General features: G+C 52.7%; 7 protein-coding genes across 7 annotated transcripts; 2 read left to right on the top strand and 5 right to left on the bottom strand.

Moving 5' to 3' along the window:
* Positions 1–451: 451 nt before the first annotated feature.
* On the bottom strand, positions 452–5,996 carry IAQ61_011304 (uncharacterized protein; the record flags this gene model as incomplete). The annotated part of the gene is given in 6 exon segments (XM_066099142.1): positions 452–3,782; positions 3,832–4,276; positions 4,416–5,046; positions 5,062–5,317; positions 5,547–5,686; positions 5,949–5,996. Coding segments are annotated over 6 exon segments (4,686 nt in total), but the record flags the coding sequence as incomplete, so codon positions are not given.
* Positions 5,997–6,596: 600 nt separating this feature from the next.
* Positions 6,597–8,296, bottom strand: IAQ61_011303 (uncharacterized protein; the record flags this gene model as incomplete). The annotated part of the gene is made up of 3 exons (XM_066099141.1): positions 6,597–6,965; positions 7,034–7,869; positions 7,924–8,296. The coding sequence occupies 3 exons, from the start codon at positions 8,294–8,296 to the stop codon at positions 6,597–6,599; spliced, it is 1,578 nt and encodes a 525-aa protein (XP_065950660.1).
* A 767-nt stretch (positions 8,297–9,063) lies between these two features.
* IAQ61_011302 (uncharacterized protein) lies at positions 9,064–10,010 on the bottom strand (the record flags this gene model as incomplete). Its single annotated transcript, XM_066099140.1, has 4 exons — positions 9,064–9,212; positions 9,268–9,543; positions 9,604–9,747; positions 9,806–10,010. 4 exons carry the CDS (start codon positions 10,008–10,010, stop codon positions 9,064–9,066), a joined length of 774 nt encoding a protein of 257 aa, XP_065950659.1.
* A 2,286-nt stretch (positions 10,011–12,296) lies between these two features.
* On the bottom strand, positions 12,297–12,512 carry IAQ61_011301 (uncharacterized protein; the record flags this gene model as incomplete). The annotated part of the gene is made up of 1 exon (XM_066099139.1): positions 12,297–12,512. The coding sequence occupies one exon, from the start codon at positions 12,510–12,512 to the stop codon at positions 12,297–12,299; it is 216 nt and encodes a 71-aa protein (XP_065950658.1).
* Positions 12,513–14,460: 1,948 nt separating this feature from the next.
* On the top strand, positions 14,461–16,878 carry IAQ61_011300 (uncharacterized protein). The gene is made up of 4 exons (XM_003843799.2): positions 14,461–14,756; positions 14,812–14,902; positions 14,963–15,308; positions 15,361–16,878. The coding sequence occupies exons 1-4, from the start codon at positions 14,673–14,675 to the stop codon at positions 16,559–16,561; spliced, it is 1,722 nt and encodes a 573-aa protein (XP_003843847.1). The 5' UTR covers positions 14,461–14,672; the 3' UTR covers positions 16,562–16,878.
* A 331-nt stretch (positions 16,879–17,209) lies between these two features.
* RIB3 (3,4-dihydroxy 2-butanone 4-phosphate synthase) lies at positions 17,210–18,585 on the top strand (the record flags this gene model as incomplete). Its single annotated transcript, XM_003843798.2, has 2 exons — positions 17,210–17,835; positions 17,960–18,585. The coding sequence occupies exons 1-2, from the start codon at positions 17,706–17,708 to the stop codon at positions 18,583–18,585; spliced, it is 756 nt and encodes a 251-aa protein (XP_003843846.1). The 5' UTR covers positions 17,210–17,705.
* A 495-nt stretch (positions 18,586–19,080) lies between these two features.
* Positions 19,081–20,595, bottom strand: PAC1 (protein with putative role during mitosis; the record flags this gene model as incomplete). Its single annotated transcript, XM_003843797.1, has 3 exons — positions 19,081–20,262; positions 20,324–20,489; positions 20,552–20,595. 3 exons carry the CDS (start codon positions 20,593–20,595, stop codon positions 19,081–19,083), a joined length of 1,392 nt encoding a protein of 463 aa, XP_003843845.1.
* Positions 20,596–20,794: the final 199 nt, after the last annotated feature.

Here is a 20,794-nt window from a genome sequence, read left to right as displayed (position 1 = left end):
TGCGAAGACGCTTGGCCAGATTGAGGCGGCGCAACCGTGGGCGGTGAATGGAGGAAAGAGCTTTGTGCATATCAAACCTGGGCAGCAACGGACCGACAATACTTGCCGCGACATCTGCATGGGCAGTGTCAACCACTCTGTCGTCGCCCTCGTTTGCCCCTGGTTTCAGCGGCGAACCAAAAACTCGCAATCGATTTTACCGCGTGGAACCTTGGGAGTGTTTCACACGTCTGGTTTACATGTCACGCATGGCAGAAGAGGTCCCCAAGCGAGGAAGGACCGTTCTGTGCATACCTATAAAGTGAAGGGCTGACTGCATATACACAGGGATCGGTGTCGTATGTGCTGGTCAGACTGAAGAAAGCCTTGATCGTTCCGAGAATCCAAGTCGGAACCTCAAAACTAAATGAATACGAAAGACGGCAGGTTATATCGATGAGCATAGGCGCATGTCAAATTCTGTTAGCAATCACTCTGGCAACGTGCATGCAGGGCCATATTGCTCGTTGAGTCTGGAATCCGGATGCGCAAACGTATATTTCAAACGGGTATCGGTATGCAGACGTGAAAGATGCTAGCCATGCCTAAATACTCCAAATCCGTTCCTTCCCTTGTGCTACTCCGTCAGGCTGTCATCCCAGCCAGCTTGCTCGGTGAGATGATGCTCCACCCTCGATTTACAGTCTTCCAGGCCCTGGCCAAGGGCTTCATTCCACTGGCTTTCGACTAAGCCAACCTTCTCCTTGAGATCATCTGTTAAGCGACGTTCTTCATCTGCCCTGATAGCCTTCATCTCTCGATCTACGCCGGCCAAGTCTTCACCTTCTTGCAACCTCTGGGTCTCGAGCAGGCGAGACCCAGCTGTCATCACTCCAGTCTTGACTTCATGCAGCAGACACAGTAGGTTGATCTGCGATTCGATGAACTGATAGGCGGAGCGACCGGCGTGTGCAAGAAGCGTATACAGATACTGTAACGGGTAGTCGTGGTATGCTGGGTTCTCCTCATACTCTTGGGGAGGTACCAAGACTTCGAACCCGTGTAGACGTTGAGGTACCTGCTGGACGATGGCCAACAACCCTGGTGCAATATCCCAGAATGCCGATAGCTGGGCTTCCACCCCTCTTGTTACGTTCTGTTCGATTACATTCATAAAGTCCTCGTAACGCTTCAAAACCCCCTTCTCAAAGGTGACCTTGCGATCCTGTGCGTCGTGTTGAAAGAAGCTAGTAGCTTCTTTGACCTTTTGCTCGTTCTTCTGTTGTACGTAGGGTAGAACGATGATGTCTCTGTACAGATCATTGCGCTCATCTTCCAGGTCGAACATTTCTTTATGCAGTTGCTCACGAGCTTCAAATAGCCACTTGAGCAATGTGAGCATCTCCAACAATTCAGGCTTCTCATCTCCCTCTTCTTGCATCTGGTTGGGATTCAACTCTTGCGCTTCATTACTTAGGCGTCCCTTCAGCTGCTCCATGGAGGCTGTAGCTTTGGTGATGCGCTCACAGAACATTGCATGTAGAGGATTGGCCACCTCTGTTTGAAAGGTGTCGAAGACATATTGTACCACATCTTGCGCTCGTTGGTGTTCTCGAGATTCAAAGTCCGCTTCTGCCTTGGCTGCATCGGCAAACGACATGACGCCGTTGCGAACATTATCTTGAATGTTATAGCGGAGCTGAGCTCTTCGATCCGAAAGCGATGCGTTTTCCTGCTCCTTGCGTTCCTCTATTTTCGTTGCAAAATTCGATTTGGAGCTTTTTACTTCCTCGAAGTCTGTAAGTGTGCGTAGGCTGCCCCTAATAGAAGCCAAATCGGGGTGACTGTTGTTGACAGCCGGATGATGCCGTGGATATGAAGGAGGAAGTGTGACAAGTCTCGAAACATCCAGTTTATGTGAATCTGGTGTTGCCGTTGCAGATCTTGGATGATACCCGTAAGGTGGCTGCAACTGCGGCTGAGGTTCGGGATGCATCCCAACCTTCTCCGGAGGATACTCGTGAGGACCGTACATCTGTCGGCCGCTGGAGTCCTGACGCTGTCCTAGTGTGTTTTGATCACCACCCGCCCATTGCAAGCTCTCACGGGCTTCCTTGGGCAAACTCATGTACTTGGACTCTCGTTTGCTCCGTTCCAATCGCCTCCCCCCGCCTACTCCCGATGATCCTCCGTCGCTTTCCCACCAGCGACTTGCTGAGCGTCCTCTTGAACCCTCTTCATCCGGCACAGTGCTCATAGCCATGCTGGGGATTGGTGACAGGGATGGATGATAATTGTTGGCCCAAGCTGCATCGCGGGCTTTTTGGCTCGATGCACTGGACGGGGACGCTGGCTCGGTATGCGGGGTGAAATTACCCACTGATGACGCAGGACTTGCCGCCGTTGTGGGCATTGAATTGGAAAACCTTGTGTCTGGCGACTCTCCTGCTAGTGATGCTTGCGATCTTTTCCCCTTGAGTCCGGGCGTCATCGCCTGGGTGTTGGGTGTCGCTGATCTTCTTCCCGTGTAATTACCGTACGAACGCCACATGTCTCTTGTCAGATCCATGATATCGCCGGCCATGGCATCGAAGGCAGTGGAGTAGCGATCCCGACGGAGCCGAGATTCAGTCACAATGAACTCAGCAAAGAGCTCTAGTCTATCCTGATCGGATTGTGCGGCCATTTCCCTCTCAATGAATTGTCTGTGACGTTCTATCGATTTTTGAGCAAACGAATCGCGATCCAGTGGCCTAGGCGTATGGATAGCCTTGCCTTCCGTTTGCCTATCTGATGTGTGTGATGTGTGCGACTTTGACCGATTCGCGGAACCTGCTTGACTGGTCAGGTCCCGTCCAGCGCTATCGATGTATCCGCTCAAGGGCGGGGTAGGAAGGGCCTTTGAGGGGAACGATGCCGGTGCTTTCTGAGCAGAACGACTAAGACTATCCATACCTGGCGAGAAAGGTGGTGTGGGCGCAATACCAGACACAGATCTCTGGTATACCTCCATGCGAGGAGTAGAATTCGACGAATCAGGATCCTCAAACACATGCCCACTTCTTGGTGATCGAAGTGCGCCGCCGCTTCGAGGAGTGCCCCTAGTCACAGCTCCACGTCGAGTCAGGCCACCTTCAGGTGTTCCTAGTTCCAGATTTGCAGGTTTGGTAGACTCTGCCTCCAAGTCATGTGCCCATGGGTTATTACTCGGCTCTGTGGCGCCACGCGCAGCACGACTCTCGCTCCTTCTTTCACGAATTCCGCGATTGCTCTGCTCACGTTGTGGCGTGCGATGAATGGTGCTTCCTGAATGCAGGCTGCTGTTGGTCGGGCCTGAGGACATCGACGCACTGCCATTATCCGAAAGTTGCGCAATCTGTTCATGTAACCCAGCTCCTTGGTTCCCAGTATCAAGATGCAGACCATGAGCCGCAGGAGACCTAGCACGAGCCTGGACAGGCTCATCTTGCCAGCCCAAAGGAGTTGGCGGTATAGGTCCCAACGTGCTCTGACCGGGCCTTCTAGTTGGTGGAGCGGATGGTCCACCGGGTCCTCGTATTGTGTCCTGGACAGGTCCCATACTCTGCGATCTTGAACTACTCGGTGGGGGACCGGGCGGAGGTGGGGGCAGAGGCGAAGATCGACTCCAGGTGCCTTGAGGACCAACCGGCGATTCATCAATAGGTGTTCTCGTCTCATAGCCGGGGACTCCAGCCGACGCTGCTCTTCGAGCCGTTGGTGCCCTCAAAGGAGATTGGCTCTCGGGACTATACCGTCGCTCTGTAAGTGCAGAAGGGACATAACTATATTCAGGTCAGCTTGTTGACATTCATTGATAGAAACTTCGCCTACTGTGAAGTAGCACGTTGCGCGATCAACCCAGGAGAGGCTGGTGCACGCATGATGGCATCTGAAGTGTTGATGTGCAGAGAGTCAATCGCACTTGGCGCAGGACTGTGCTCATTGTTGCGATTTCTAAACGATGACAAGCTAAACTTGGAGACGATCTTGTCTCGAGAAACCGATCTCCCTGGGCCATTCCTTGGGGGCGGTGGCGGAAACTGAGCATTCGAGTTTATGCTTGTAGCACTCGAGGGTATCACTATTGAACCAGGTCGACTGTGATAGCCAGAAATGGGCCGCGCCGATGAAGGAGTGCTCGTGGGTGGTATTGGCGGTGGAGGAGGATGATGCTGAGGGAATGCACCGCCAGACAAGTGTGGTGATGTGTGTTGACTATGCGAGCTATTTGGAGTCTGGCCTGGCGAGTAGGGAGGAGGTGGGGAAGGCATGGACGCTGAGGATATTTAGCATGGAATCTCAGATATGACCAGATGGGCCTCGATCATGTTCCATCCTACGGAAAAATACACGAGCCATCCAATGTAGCCTATCCACTGAAGGTGAACATGCAACTTCGAAAAAAGAGTATATACCTTCCATGCCCGTCACATCATGAAGACGAGACGGTACCGACGTCTGCGCATGCTGAACATGCTGGCCGCTCACCGGGCCCCCACGAGTCCATTGCTGTGGATTGTACGGAACAGAGGGCTGATTCCTCGCAGCCATGGGAGAAGGCGGAATGGAGTTGTTGGCATACGTCGACGGAGAATTGACAACGGCGAACGGCGAGAACGGGAGGCTTAGGCTCGAGGCAGCAGTGGCAGGCGTGTGCAACGACGAGCCATGCAGGTACGGGGTCCCTTGCGGAGGCGGTGGCGCGAGGGCGGTCGTGGTGAGGAGGGGCGGTTGCACGGCGAACGGCCTCAGCGGGGAGCGTTGGGGCGCGTGGAACTGCTGTTGCTGCTGCTGCTGTTGTTGTTGTTGCTGCGACTGCTGCGACTGCTGCTGCTGCTGGCCAGGCGGAGCAGGCGGCGGCGGTGGTTGCGGAGGCGGAGGAGGGAGAGGGGAGCGCGGCACGGCATGATCGAGTTGCTCTGAAGCCATATCCATAACGAGCAGAACCCAAAAAAGCACCCCAGCGGCTCCAGCGAGTCGCACCGGCGATAGAAGCGGGCGATTGAATGGGTCTGGGTGGACAGGAGGCGTGGGCGTTGCTGCACACTACGGTTTGGTCACCTCACACAACAAGGCGGCGGCCCACTGCAACAGGGCGACATGGACAATGGTGGGCTGTGGGTCCTGGCCGTCGAGGAGGCCGTCGAGTCCAAGGTGAAAGATGTACGCGAAGGGGTTGGCTTGTTCACAGTCACCGACTTGGGCCTGCTGTTGCTGGGCCATGCCATTCGCCCCGCCCCCCTTCTGCGCCCAGCATTGAGGGCGATCCGGGCCTGGGGATGGGACGTCTGGGGCAGTCTGATGCTGCACCGTTACCCTATCCAGCCTCGGGCCTCGACATCAGGCCGCCTAGCGAGGCTTGACTTTGCTTGACTGGCGAATGGCGGCCACCTCATGCGCCCTCTGACATAGCGCATATGCCGTATCCCTGCCTGCAGAGAAGTGTCGGCGGCTAAGTAAAGCAACGTTTGGATGCACCGCTCGCACCTCGAAGCCAAACCCCTTTGCGACGTCTCTGCAATATCAATCCCAGCCATACCTCCTACACTTCCCTCCCAGACGCGTTGGATTCCGGCCAGAATGCATTGTGACGAGCATTGTTGAGTTTGACATTGATGCCTATGGTACCGTTGTTGGTGTTGGCATTTGGCGTTGGCGAGGAGGCAAGAAGTTCGAGGAAAATAACCTAGGCGAGATAAAAATAGCAATATTTACACACACAGCACACACCACTTTCCATACTTGGCGAGGCGTGAACACCATCCTCTTCACACCACGGCTACTACCTACCTAATTGGAATCCTGTGTACAGAAAAGGTCAAAACTTCTGATTCGTGCAATCACGACTGTCTTAGCGGACTGGCGTCGTCCTAATTCAACACAGAGATGCTTCCACTGCTATATCCATATGCCCCTCATTCATGTCAAGTTACACCCAAGCTACCTACTACACGTGCTGATGTTGTGGGGCACACGTAGCAGTACGATACGGTGTATCTACCAGCACGAATAAACTCGTAGCACATGCAAGAACAATAACCCTTACCGGTACCCAGACAGCAATTGTCAATACAATCTCTAGAATCCCACCATTCACTCAACCCAATATCGCAACCAAACGTGCCCAAATCATATCCCACACTATCAACCACCTCATCAACACTCCCACCATCTCATCTCTCCCAAAACGGAACCCCCCAACCATCCATGCATACCGCATCCAGCCCACTCTCATCACCCTCGCTCACAGGGCGTTACCCGCAAAAGTCCGTGTTTAGCTACAGTAACATAAGCATCGTAAGCACACCCAGGCACCAGGTTTTTTCCTCGCCATGTCAGCATTACGGGAACAGCGGTAATGCGTTGTTGGGGGTAAAGTCGAAAGTTTGGAAGAAGGAAAAAAAAATCCGAAAGTTTTTTACTTTGTTCGAAGATGGGATACACAAAAGTATTCTTGCTCTATTCTGTACGAAGATAATCGCTCCACTATGCTATGCGTGCCCATGCTACAGACCACAGCTATCCTGTACAAAACAAAACGCCACGCTCAAAATGACATCCCAAGCACACAGCCACGAAAGGTACACCAACAGCCCCTACTTCTTCTCCCCCTCCTTCTCAGCCGTAGGTTTCGGCTCTTCATCCTCTTCCTCCTTGTCCTCCTTCCCTTCCTTCTTCCTCACGCGCTCCGTCTTAAGCGCGTCTGCAACCTTCTCGTCCTTTTCTTCCTGCAGCTCGTCCCAATCGACATCGTATTCCATAGCCACCGCCTTGATCTCCTTGCGCAGGGTATTGCCGTCTTCAATCAGGGCCTCCCACTTGCGCAGGTCGAAGTTGTGCTGGGCGTAAAGTTTTTGCTGGCGCCGCGAGACGGTGAAATTCATGGCGGAGCGGTAGCTGACTTCGCGGTTGTGATAGAGGAACCACATGTAACCGCCTATGAGGGTGGACAGGCCGACAAGGTACTATGAAATCACTCAGCACATTCCTGCGTTTGATGAAGAGATGAAAAGGGATGAATTAAACCGCTTACCGTGACGGGCTCCATGACATCCCAGCCCAGTTCCGTTTGGAAAGTAAGGTAGTATACAATTCCCCACCAGCCCACGACACCAGCGAACCCAGCCTTTGCAACATTCTTTGCTGCTTTGTGAGCGAGCTCGTCGCACTTCTTCTTGATGTCGGCCATTTCGCTAATCTTCCTTGATGTCTTGCGCAGACGCATTCGCAGGTAGTAGGTCCGCTCGTTGAAACTGGGTACACCGACGCGAATCTCCTCTGGCGCCCCTTCAATCTCAATCGCAAATTCCTGCCCCCGCGCAGCGTCGCGAATGAAGTCGCCAATTTCAGTTGATGAAGACCACCGTACAAACTTGCGCTCTGCGCGCTTGTCTGACGGCGCTTCCTGGCCCAGTCCAGAGTAGGATTCTACACCTCCTTGGCCAGGCCCTCCCCGTAGCTTTTCAGCTTGCTCCGGTGTCCTGTCATCTTTACTGTTTAGTTTACCTGTCTTTTCTGTCTTTCCGTTGATACGAATCTCGTCGACCTTTTCAAAGTCCTCCTCGCCACTTTGATCTGCTATGCGTTCACTCGCCTGGCTGACGGTTGTTTCAGACGACGGTGAAGGCTGCGCGTCATTCTGCATAGAGTCTTCTGCACGGAAGAACACTTGTGGTTGGTGTTCTCGACCTTCTTTATCTTTTATACTGGGTAGCTCAGCTTGGATCAAACGCTCGAGGTATGATATTGGCTGTTGTGGATGGACGAGGAGAGCGAGCGGCTCGATATCTTTACGGTCGCTGTTGACATCCTGTGTGGTAAGGGGAAGGATTATCTTGAGCATGCGTGACGGCGTTGTGAGAAGTTTGCCTATGTTACCACTATCAGCCTTTGCCATTTGCACCGCTGGATGGTAAGCCTCACCCTTCGTCATCGCTCCAGCGCTTCTTTGTCGATGTACAGGCGGTACATCGCTACCTTCTCGATGCCATGGCGTTCGTATTTGTTTGCCCTTGTCCTCACGCAGCTTCTTTGCAAAATGGTCTTTCTCCTCCTGTGTAATGTTGTTATTCAGGTCCTCCGCAGGCCTGGCATTTGAATTATCGTATTCCCTAAATCTGTCGCTTTCACTCCACAATTTCAACGAGACCGCAAAACCTCGACATTGAGAAGGAATCTTCTGGCCGACACGCAGTGATGTGTGAAGCAAAGGCTTGTGGTGTAATCGTGCGCTTTGAGCTGCTCTGTATGTTGAAACGTGCGGGAGTGCTACAAGAGCAGACAGTCGGTGCTTCATAACTTCACTGGATCACTGGGGCAGGGAGTGCCTCGAGATCCCAGGAAGCCGGGTGTTATGGGCCGCGAGAAAGATACAACGGAGTACTAAGCCTCCCGCTGGACGTTGGAGCTACAAGACTGTAGCTATCATGGCGACAAGCAGGGTGCCAGGTCCCCAAGCGCGCACCTACGTCATCGTGAACTCGGATTTCCTTTACCAGTACCTCCGCTGTGCACCCCCACGCTTGGACGTTACCATCGCCCAGCTAATTGTTACTTGCCTTGACTGTCCTCAGGATACGATCTTAAATTTCATAGATTATCCAAATCACTTAAATGGTATTAGTTTCATCGTCCAGCGATCCAGCAGCCAAATGGGCTGACAGGAACGCATGGTCGCCTTGTTGGTTCCCAGCAGTGTCACAATTCGATATGGAGATGCAACAATATTATAGGTTATTCCCTGCTTTAATATCTTGCAGAATACCGACCACGAGGCTGAGAAGTTAGTCACCCGATGTAGACATAATCAATTAGTAAGACATCTTAACAGAACCATCTCGGCATAACATTCGGCACGAAGAAGGACCTTATTTCTACATCACATCGCAGACATAGCTGACACCATAGTGATATATCCACATATTCATATTTATGTACAGCAGCGACACTGCTCTGTGCTCCCCAAATCAAGAGGCAAAAAAGTATATACATGAAGACAAGGACCGTTTCATAGTCTCTTGATAGAGATTTGATCCTCATTCTAGAACTGTCAAGGAACAGCGTCTAGCATCCGCTGGTCTTGATGCCACTGGTAGCGCAAGTCTTGCCATCAGGTGCAGATGCGGTCTTGGTTGGCTCGCCACTGGTAACACCCTTGAAAAGTTCGCAGATCTTGGTGTCGAGCAGACAGGAGTTGTTGATGTTGGTGGTGTCTGTTCTTTGTGTCAGCTGGCCCCTTTGTACTTTTATATAGAAGATGGCATTTACCTCCATAGTTGCCGTTCACACCGGCAACAAGCTTGCCAGACTTAATCTTTATGTTGTCGAATGTGCTCTTGCGGCCATGCTGTGTCTTGCAGTTTCCACAGCTGCGGTAGAGCTTTCCGATGTTCTCGGCGTAGAAGTTCTTGACGGCCAGTGTGCCTGCGCCGTTGTGTTGGAATACCTTGTCGTCTGCGCCCTTGGCTCCACCTCCGTTGATGAAGGAGGTGCCGGAGCCTTGCTTGAATGTTGCGGCGTCTTCGCAGACGTCCACCCACCAGACTGTGAGATACCGAGTCAGCAAGAAGATTACATTGGATTGATCATTAGACAGAGTCCTACCGTTGTTCAGAGTGCAGGATCCACGGCAATGGACACCTTCTCCGTTGTTTGGTCCAATAATCACGTTCGAGAGGACGGCACCGTTCTCGAGGATGAATACAGCGGCTGCCTCGCCCGTCTCGTCCTGTCCACTGCAGGTGTTGGCTATACCGTGTTAGTAGATTTTCGGAAGATCCGTCGACAGTTGACGAAAAGGACATACAGCTACGGTCCCATTGCTTCAGTTCACCGTCAAAGTTTGCATTTGCGGCAATAGTCCTCGCGGCAGGTAGGTTGGTGGTACCTGATGCCTTGGGGAAGGTGGTTTGCAGGGCAGTGTTGGTGACAGCGCGAGGCTGGTGTGGGTGCCTAACCTCAGCCACTGCGAGGCCTGCGAGAGCAGCTACAAGCATAGAGGAGCCGTGCATGATGAAAGAGGGTTATGAGGTAGTTGATAATTGGCACTGTTGATACTGCAATGGAAAGTGGTCGCTGATGAAGATACAACTTCCTAGCACTCGCCGTCGTCCTTTTATACATACTCTTCGACGCATTCCATCAACTATTGCCAACGGAAGATTTGCGAATTCCCTAGCCTGATGATGGTAAATTTTCCGCGTCTAAATGGTTTGCTAGTCACCACTCTGGTACGCAGCATCTTCAAGAGCCACATTTGGCAATCGTTGCCCTGCTGATCACACCAAGAATGTCATACATTGCCCGATTCCATTAGCCAAGCAATATAAATCTAAGCTTATTGTGTTGATGTCTAGGGGAAACCGATCGCTGTTGGACCACATGTGTGGGGAATTCTGGGGTATGAAAGATAACTTTTGGCTTGGAGGGATGTTCATTGGAGGAACATTGGTGCAATGGTTTCAGACTCATATCCCATGCAATGCAGAGCCCCTTTCGACGGGATGCGGGGCCGGAAGGAAACCATGAGGTTTCTCTCCGCTCAAGTTAAGCTTTCTGGGGGCTTGCGTGAGAGGTGGGGTTTAAGAGGCAGAAGTGGTATTCAGCTTGTCCATAGCTGTTGTCGCTATACGGTATCCTGCTGTTGGCGGGGATAATCATTCAGGCCAGCGGCGGCACCCTTGGTGTTTCCACATTCTATTCGGTGATTCTCTTGCTGCTTCATCAAGCGACATCAAAGGGTTTGTATACATGCTTCGACACAATGGATCAGGTACCATGTGATGACAACATGGTAGTCAAGATGCGAGCACATTTATCGTGAAACCCGATCCAAGGTCATGCGTTAGCGCGCCCAGGATTGCACGACAGAACGACGAGCCGGAGAATTTGCACGACAGAGATGCAGGCCACGACCGCGGTGCTTGGCATGTGGATACCAGCTACAGACTTCCGAATACGCACGATCTCAGAGTCATACGCGATGAAAACGAGCGAATGCACCATGTCCGCTGATTGTCCGTATACATCAGCGGAGTTGCGATGCTGTACCCTTCGACGGTCCTATTGTGAGAGAATGATGTATCGTTTGATCGATCATTAATGTATCAACCGAGGTATCTTGCTTGGAAGCCAAGAAGCAGTGCCGCCCAATGAGTGTTCTTGCGTGTTGCGACATGCTTTGCTTGATAAAGTTTGCCCTCAAGTGCGGTTCAGCCTTTTCCTTGTTCGCTCTCGCGAGGCTAACTTAGTGTGGTTGTCGCACATTAGCGTTGGTGGAGACAGCAACATGGATACCTAAGGGTAATGCGGGGATTGAGATACTGAGAATCCGTTACCAAGGCACACCAGTTGATTCAGTATCGCTGTCACAGTATGGCTGACGACAACATGAGTCGGGCGCTTCGAAACGTGTAGCATCGCAGTCTATCGCCATCGATTGGTACACCAACCACAGCGCCACAACATAGACAGCCTACACATCAATTGGTGCGAAAACATGCATCGCTTCTGTCACTCGAAGCATGGCATACCCTACTAAGCAGGTGCCTTCGCCACCCATAGCAGCAATAGATTGAGACCTTCTTTCAAACATATTGAATCGTTCGCGAATTGGACTCTCCGAGTAGTCCCGATGGCAAACCTTTCAACAATGGTCGTCCTAGACTACCTCATGCGCTCGGGCAGTCCAGGAGTCACGTGTTTTGCCACAGCGTCCTACGGTGGTATTAAGCGTGGCGAGAAAGGGAGAGAGACAGAGAACGCAGAGCTGCTATGTAGGCTATACCTACAGGAGTCTTTTTATAAATATATGTGCCGTAGGTACTAGGCAAGATAAGTAGGTAGCTGTTTTGAATATTGTAGTCTACCCAAGACCTTAATAATAAAGGGTAACAATAGTAGAGCGCGTCTAGAGGCATCTTAAGCTTAAAGACCGCTGCCAAAATCGATAGATTGTGTGGTTTAGGATGCTTCGTTTCGCCACATTGGGTCCAATCACATGACTCCTGGACTAGGCGGCATAACTTTAGTAGAGCAAAAAAAGGCTTGTCCGCGGCTGCCACCGGGAACGCCGTTGGAAACTTCCGAGTCCCGACATTCTGCCGACATCTACTACCGGTACCGTTCTTGTCGAACTGTGAATCGTAATCGCGTCATTGGTCCCACATCGAAACTGGTATGGAGTTTTCGTCTTGACTCACTCTCTTTTGGGGCTGAAGTGAGAAGCTTCAGCAGACTTCCATAGCATTGCCTACGTCTGATGGTGCCCACTTGCTGAGAAACACAAACTTAAAAATCTAAGATACCACAGGGAGGCGCGGCTTTATCCCTGGCTTGTACTGCTTGTATAGTGTCAGGCCAAAGACTGCTTTTAAAAGAGGATTTCCTGCTTTTGTCAAGATTAGCAATATTGGCAAGACAAACCACATAGATCTCTTGGAGCTGTCGGTGAAGACATCGCGCAAGGCCAACTGCGGTAAGTCCTTGTCGTGTTTTGTGCCACGTACTGGCATACTCGATGGTTGCGACTATCGATGCTTTTCAGACAAAAACTCTGTGTGTGAGACCGCGAATGAAATGGGCGTCACATGCGTGACCTCGACTCTCGATTCCCTCGACCACGGACGATCAGTAGATGACTTTGATTGAAGGTTGAAATGACAAAAAGAAAATATTTGTAGATGAGAGGACGTGTTGTGGAATTGAGAAGACGCCGCTGACAAAGTATCGAAGAAACAGTCTACTTTTGTCAGGTAGCTTGAATGTCTCAGGTTGTCTCTTATGACCTTTTGGGAACTTTCCTTTTCGCTGTCTCAATACGGCTGGTCGTGCATGATGCATCCCATCATACTTTCAAGCTAGGCGGGTCTGCAGGATCTAATGCGTTACACAAAATTACAGTGCGGGCGCACGACAGGCAGTCGCAGGATCGTCTCAACAGTGATCAGAATGGTACCCATCCTTGATACCAGGTATGAGGTCGATTTTGTCGAACAATCCCTCTTGTAGTACGCTCGACCAGCATGATGGAATCTAGGAAACGTCACCCTAGCATATACGTGTACTATGGTAACAGTCTGGTAGGGTCAGTCGCGGTCCCGGTAGCCATCGGGCCGGAATACGAAAGGTTGGAAGCGAATCCACGCCGCGCCGAGCGCGTTTCCGAATCAGATTGCGATATGGCTCGAAATAGAAGTTGCAGAAAAGGTTGATCGTCCACTGGACCAGGTAAATGGGTATCTGGAGTAGGATACAAAGAGGCGGGTTACACAAGATCATGGCATCTTGGTAACGCAAGGTGGGCCCTTTGACGTCCTGGTTACCCAAGGAAGTTCGCCCTGCCTCAGAGGGTGAATCAAGCCTGGATTCGGGGAGAGAAGATAAAGACAGGAGGAGCCTCGACTTTGTTCTTATTTTCAAGGGTTGCTTTTGGAGAATGTGAGGCGACCCGCCGTACTGTAGGGAAATGGCACGGAACATTCCTAGGGTTTTTACTAGACTCCTGGAGATTGCCTTTTCCAACTTTGCTTGCAACGAACTTGGGGGTGACGGTATAATGCTGAGGCAGCTGAGACCTATCAGTGCAGGAAGGGTTGGCCTCCCTTGCAATGGTGAGGAGAAGTTGCAGAAGAAAGTTCGACAAAGCAACGCCACAACCCTTTCCACTCTCTGTACATCTCATGGCCTTGCGCCACCACGGCTCGATGCATGCGAAAGCACAGTAAATGCCTTCTCTACTCTACTCTGTCAGTCTGTACTCTGCATCTGTGGGGTATCACTCAGGTTCGGCTTTACCCAACGTGGACCGCTCTCCGTCAAACGGTGTCGCTCACACCCACTTATCACGGCTAGCTTCCGCGTTCAAGAGTCTGACCAAATTGTATTTGCAATCCGACGACGGTTGTCAGACGCTGCCACCGGCTGCGATGCGCTGATTGAAGCCATCCATGCCCAGTAGCCACGGTTGATAACCATGGCTTGATCAGAGATGGAACATGATAGATAGATAGGGCGCAGGTCGCGGGCGGACTTGGCCGGCCTCCGTGTCGTGGGCTTGCTTCTGTGAGAAGCGAGATCAGCAAGTGAGAAAGCGAAAGCCACGATCCGATTACAGAGGGCAGGTCACAGCAGCAACAACAACAACAACAACAACAACAAGCGTCCTGCAGTCACCCGTTTGTCGCGCCAAACGAGCATCCGCCTGTTTGCCTGCTCGCCCATTCGCCCCTTGACGGGCAGGCAACAAGCAAGCTGGCCGAGAGAAAGTGTGTTGTGCGGGCGCGCTCGCGTGAAAGCCCAGCGACGCCATGGTCAGTAGGAAGTACGAAAAGGTGAGTCCTAGACCAAAAGGCTGATCGCCACTACATGGGACCCAAGGCAGGATTGGATAGGGCTAGGATGGCGCGACAGGGCCTGGCCGTTTGGCGCAACTGGAACTGATAAGGTGATGCACTGCACTCGGCAAGGCCCTAGGAGAAAACGGGTGTGAAATTCAGTTTTGTTGCCAGTCCGCGTTTAAGAAGAAGCCTGCATCCGTCACCCCAGTGCCTGTCTGGCCACCGAGCACTTCTCCCTCCTCTCGGAAAACCCACCCTCATCGCCGCGGGACGCCCTCTGTGTGCGAATTCGATTGCAGCCGCAGCTTGCATCGACCTCGGCCAAGCTCGCCCACCATGGCCAGCTTCATTCACAAGACCAACTCTGCCATCGCGCGCTCCTTTGTGGGCAGGTACTTTCGCCTTGATGGCTCAGGTCACGTACGCAGAGTCCTATACCAGAATACTACCCTGCATTTTCCTAACATGATTGTAGCCCAAAGAGCGCAAGGGCAGCTACTTCTTCACCGAGTTCCGCGCGGGAATGGCTACCTTCTTTGCCATGGCCTACATCATCTCCGTCAACTGTGAGCATGCACATGCAATGTCTGGCTGGCCATGGAGTCACCCATACTAATGATTCATAGCCTCGATCGTGGCTGATAGTGGAGGCACTTGTGTCTGCCCTCCTGAGAACACCGACTTCTGTGCGACGGACCCCGAGTATGCCTTGTGCGTCCAGCTCGTCCAACGAGATCTGGTCACGGCCACTGCTGCCATCTCTGCCCTGACGTCCTTTTGTATGGGTCTGTTCGCCAATCTGCCTATCGCTCTCGCTCCTGGAATGGGTCTCAACGCCTACTTTGCCTACACAGTCGTTGGCTTCCACGGCTCCGGTATGGTTCCCTACGAAGTTGCACTCACTGCCGTCTTTGTTGAAGGTTGGGTTTTCGTTGCCCTAACCCTTCTTGGTATTCGCCAATGGCTTGCTAGGTATGCCCCCATTTACCATTTAGCGCCTAGTAGATGCTGACTTTCCTCATAGGGCCATTCCCGCCAGCATCAAACTTGCGACTGGTGTTGGCATCGGTCTCTATCTTACCATTATCGGTCTTGCGTATTCCGCTGGAATTGGTGTCATTTCTGGAGCCGTTGCCACCCCCTTGGAACTCGCAGGTTGCGAGCAGCAATACATCGACCCGGAAACCCACGCTTGCCCTGGAGCCTACAAGATGAGAAATCCGACCATGTGGATCGGCATCTTCTGTGGTGGTTTGCTCACTGTCATGTTGATGCTCTACCGCGTCAAGGGCGCCATCATCTTTGGTATTCTTCTCGTCTCCATCATCTCCTGGCCCCGCCCTACCAGTGTCACGTACTTTCCCTACACACCGCTCGGCAACTCTGCTTTTGATTTCTTCAAAAAGGTCGTTACCTTCCATCCGATTACCAAAGTTCTGGCTGTGCAAGAGTGGAACATCTCCGAATACAAGGGTCAATGGGGTCTGGCCTTCATCACCTTCCTTTATGTTGATATTCTGGACTGCACGGGTACCCTTTACTCCATGGCTCGCTTCTGCGGTGTCATCGACGAGCGCACGCAGGATTTCGAAAATTCATCCATCGCCTACAGCGTCGATGCTATTGGCATTTCGATTGGATCACTCATGGGTTGCCCACCGGTTACTGCCTACATAGAGTCCGGTGCTGGTATCTCAGAGGGTGGCAAGACTGGTCTGACCGCCATGTTCACTGGCCTTGGGTTTTTTGTCGCTATCTTCTTCGCGCCCATTTTCGCTTCGATTCCTCCATGGGCCACTGGATGTACCTTGATCATCGTCGGTTCCTTGATGGCCCAGGCGGCAAAGGACATCAACTGGCGCTATATGGGTGATGCGATTCCGGCTTTCCTTACGATTGCCATTATGCCCTTCACATATTCTATCGCGTACGGTCTCATTGCCGGTATCTGCTCATACATTTTCATCAACACCGTTGTCTGGCTACTCGAGAAGGCATCGGGTGGCCGCATTACTCCTCCCAACAAGGCGGAGAAGGAGCCATGGACGTGGCGTATTCCTGGAGGCATTGCGCCACCCTGGATGAAGCGCGTCGCCAGCGGAAAGAAAGACTTTTGGCGGTCAAACGACGAGCACGATGGCATCTCTGCTGGACCCAGGAGCGAGGAAAGCTCGACTCATGGCGGCCACGAGAAGGAGTACGTTTCAGATGGCAAGCAGGCATAGAAGACTGTCTCTGTCTCTGGCTTGTATAATTTCTGGCGTTTTGACATTTGGAAAGACGGGCTAGATTCTGTCGTGACATTTGTCTCTGGATAGCGGGGCTTGATCCACGTCGATGATATTGGACTTGGGATCACCGATGTGGCCACGGAGTTTTGACATGTTTGCTCGATATACCCTCCCTTGAGTTTGGTTCGATCCAGAGGACAGCCACAAATTCATCATCTAATCATTCATCCCGCTAATTTGCAGTTGACTTTGGCAAGAACTCATCATGTGCAGACCACGTAAACCTTCTCCTTTGATTATTTTGATTAGTAAATTGGTAATCTCACTCTAGGCCATATTCTAGTCCCCGCCACTAGCCATGCAGTAACATACCAGAGGCACAAAATAGTCCAGTTCCAGCATGCACGCGACCACCACCTAGGCAGCACAAGTAGTCGGTTGAGGTTCGCATGCCCAGGCGTTACAGACTTGGCTACGGTATCTTGGGATATGTACTATGAGCACCATGTATCAAGGCATGGAACGGTGAAGAACACGTGCCATCCGAACGGACACCCGGAGGCCGGAGGGTCAGATAGCGGCAAAGCAGGGGTCCAAAAAAGACCCGCCGATTGGGCCGAGGCAGTCACACCCCACCAACAGAAACAGCCCATGGCTCGGCTCGATCGGAGGGCCAAGGGAGGGAGGGGCGGTTCCGTATATGACTTGACTTGTCCTGCATCATTCACTGACCTCAATCTTGAACGCTTTCTGTAGCTTTCTGTAGCTTTCACATGATCCAATTGCTAACCCCAGCTATTCCACTATCCTACACAATTCGCTTCGCCTGAGTCCCCTTTTCGCACCGCTCAGCTGCACATTACGGAGCAAAGCGGGAATTTTGCAAGCGGCGGGATCCATCGTATTTCACGGCTTACGAAAGCAAACAAAGCTAGAGGAACCTTTTTTGGGCTTGGGGAAGAGGTTCGTCGACGACAAAGGGAGGTTTTTCTGTTACCGTCTCTTTCCTTCTCTGGCGTAGTGTAGTGATTGAAGAGAAGGAGATTTTTTTTTCTTTCTTTCCTTGGTGCGACTGAGAAGATACGAGTCACTGGACACACAGCCAGCGACGCTTTTCTTATTACTACCATTGCCCAGCATGCCCGCCGAACTCAATGGGCTGCCTACCGATGCCAAAGAGGGCGTGAATGGCCATAAACATAGCCTCTCAGACTCGACTCCCGCAAACCCAGCATTCGACTCGATAGCAGATGTCATAAAAGCGTTTGGTACGTGTATAAATACCCACACTGTTTCGTCTCACCCTACTCCCCTCCCCTCTCGCATTCCGCTCTTTCTCTTCCCCTCTTCTGAAGATACACACGAGATCTCCACTAACCTCCTAATCACCAGCAAACGACGAATTCGTAATCGTGCTTGACGACCCCTCTCGCGAAAATGAAGGCGACCTCATCATCGCAGCCTCAGCCCTCACCCCCGCAAAAGCCTCCTTCATGATCCGCTACTCCTCAGGCTACATCTGCGCGCCCCTACCCGTCTCCCGCGCCGCCGCCCTCCACCTCCCCCAAATGGTGACGGAGAACACAGACCCCAACCGCACCGCCTACGCCATCTCCATCGACGCAAACGACCCGTCCACGACCACCGGCATCTCCGCCACCGACCGCGCCCTCACCTGCCGCATGCTCGCCGACCCCAACGCCAAGGCTGCCGATTTCCGCAGACCAGGCCACATTTTGCCCCTGCAGGCTCGCGACGGCGGCGTGCGCGAGCGCAAGGGCCATACCGAGGCTGCGGTGGATTTGTGCAGGTTGGCGGGCAAACAGCCCGTCGGCGTGATTTGCGAGCTCGTCACCGACGGCCAGGAGATTGTCCAGGGCCGGCCGGAGTTGACGGGTGGCGGGATGATGAGGCGAGATGAGTGTCTGGCGTTTGGCAAGAGGTGGGGGATCAAGGTGTGTACGATTGAGGACTTGTGCACGTATATTGTCGAGACGGAGGGTGGGTTGAAGAAGTAGTGCTTCGCTTGAGTTTGGGGGGGTTGGCGTGTGGAGACTTGAGAGAGGCAGAGACGCAGGGAGGGAGGGAAAAGAGCGTCGGTATGGGAGGGCAAGAAATACCCACACGTTGTGTCCAAGTTGTTGCTCCCAGCTCACCCATTACTTTGAATCAAAACCCCTGGCACAAAAATACCAATCAGACGATTGGAATCAAGCAGAAGCGTTTTGTTTCAACCGTGAAGAACACAACAGTGAACCAAACAAAGTGGTAACGTGTAAATCTGGGTATATCTACATGAATTCGTGGGGCCCCGTAAAGACTGAGCCAAAGTTTCAAAAAAAAACCGCCTGGTCTTTAATAACCTTTCTGCTGGTATGCTATCCCCTTTCCTCTCTCTCTCCGCCCTTTCCACATCCAAACACCCCTTGTAAACCTCTGGACAAGCAAGTTTTTTCTGTCACTCACTCACTCATCCACACAGCCACCCATCACCCTCGTAACAAACCCTCTTCTTACGACGCAAAAATGCGAACATTGAGATCAACACAGCCGGTTGCTATAACACAGCGTATGCCCGCCTTGGCAGTCTCCTCTTCCTTCTTCTTCGCAACACCGTTGGCCGCCCCATTCGGCGCGTCTCCATTCACGGGTACGTCTTTGACCACGTTGGGCGCCCAGCGCATGCAGCTCACAAAATGGCCGTGAGCATCTTGCACTGTCTTGACGCACCGACCCTCTTGCGTGAGATCCCAGCATCGAATCGTCTTGTCGTCGCTGGCGGAGAGGAGGTACTTGCCACCCGGATGGAATACGAGGGCGCGCACCCAATTGTCGTGGCCCATGAGCGTCTTGATCAGTGTTCCTCGACCATCCCAAATCTTGATCGACTTATCTCTTGACCCAGTGGCAATGAATTCTGCAGAGCTGCTGAGCGGTGGCGGCTTCTTGAGTCCGGCTAGGCTGGCCAGGTTGGCGTAGCTGACGGGTGGTGCTATCGTCACACATTCGATGACATGTTCGTGGCCGAGAAAGGTGCATTTCGCTTCTCCTGAGCTGGCGTCCCACAGTCGGGCGGTTTGGTCGTTGCCTGCGGAAACGAGCCATCGTCCGTCGAAGCTGGGGGCCACGTCCCGTACCCAGTCTGCGTGCCCTCGGATCGTCTTCACGCAGTACCCCGTTGTGACGTCCCATATCCGCAGGGTCTTGTCTCGAGAAGCAGAGACAAGGAGGTTGCCAGAGGAAGGCGAACCTGCTGCTCCGCTAGGGATAAAGCGGATGGCCGAGACGGAGTGGTCGTGGCCGGGTAGCGTTCGTATGTTTTTGTATTCATCCGATGGATCCCATAACTTGATGGTCAGATCACTGGAGCACGAAGCTAAAAGTGTGCCACCTCTTGGGCCACCAAAATCCACGTCGAGCACACCCTTGGTATGTCCTTTGACTGTTCGCTCCAGCTCACCCAGCTCCCAATCCCATATTTTGATGGTAGTGTCTTCAGACCCCGAGGCCAGTGAGGAGAAAACGGGATGAAATGCGACGCAGGTGATAGGCTGACGATGCGATTGGAGCGTGTGGCGGGCGGGTGCTCGAGGCAGCCAGGCGGTCGGGTCTTGGTTTTTCCGTAGAAGTGAAGTCGGTGTGTTGGAGTCGAGTTCGCTTTGCAAGCTGGCGTTGCGCTGCTCCAGGTCCAGAATCTGGGAAGATGAATGAGTATGTGTATGCTGTGCAGGTGCAGACGTCTGGCATGTTGACTACCTTCTTCTGCAGCCGGACAACACTGGTCCACTTCTTCTCCAGAATGCCCTCGTACTTTTTCCGCGTCGCCTCGTCGAAGCTGGCGGGGATGTTGGCTTCTTCCCGAAAGGCCTCGGCGGCCCTGGGCGCATTGATGACGCCCAAGTAGGCTATTATCGACTTGTGTCTGCCCTGCCCGTTAGCGTCCTTCTTTTTTTTTCACATGTCGGGCTGCTGGCAAAAGCTCACAGCTCTTCGGCTTGCCGGTCTGTCAGCAGCAACGACGAGCTCATGGCGACTTGTTGCTCCTGGCCCAACGCCGCAATTGCCACCATGCACTGTGGGCTGTGGTGCCGGCACTCAACGTGGCATGTGCGGTCTGTCTATAGGATTGGCGATTGATCGGACCGACTCGTTGTGTGTTTTGGAGGCGGAGTGGGGTGTGCCAGTGGGTGTGGTGTAGGTGAGGGGGGGGGGGGCGGCGGGCGAGGT

Source organism: Plenodomus lingam, assembly GCF_022343315.1.
Source record: "Plenodomus lingam strain CAN1 chromosome Unknown scaffold_20, whole genome shotgun sequence".
In the NCBI taxonomy this organism is placed as follows: Eukaryota; Fungi; Ascomycota; class Dothideomycetes; order Pleosporales; family Leptosphaeriaceae; genus Plenodomus; species Plenodomus lingam.
Note: the sequence above shows the minus strand (reverse complement) of the source record. Positions and strands in the feature narration are given on the sequence as shown.

Coding starts and splice junctions, on each gene's coding strand:
- IAQ61_011300 (XM_003843799.2), top strand. CDS start 14,673: ATGGCCAGCTTCATTCACAAGACCAACTCTGCCATCGCGCGCTCCTTT. Junction 14,757..14,811: donor GCCTTGATGGCTCAGGTCAC/GTACGCAGAGTC, acceptor ACATGATTGTAG/CCCAAAGAGCGCAAGGGCAG. Junction 14,903..14,962: donor CTACATCATCTCCGTCAACT/GTGAGCATGCAC, acceptor AATGATTCATAG/CCTCGATCGTGGCTGATAGT.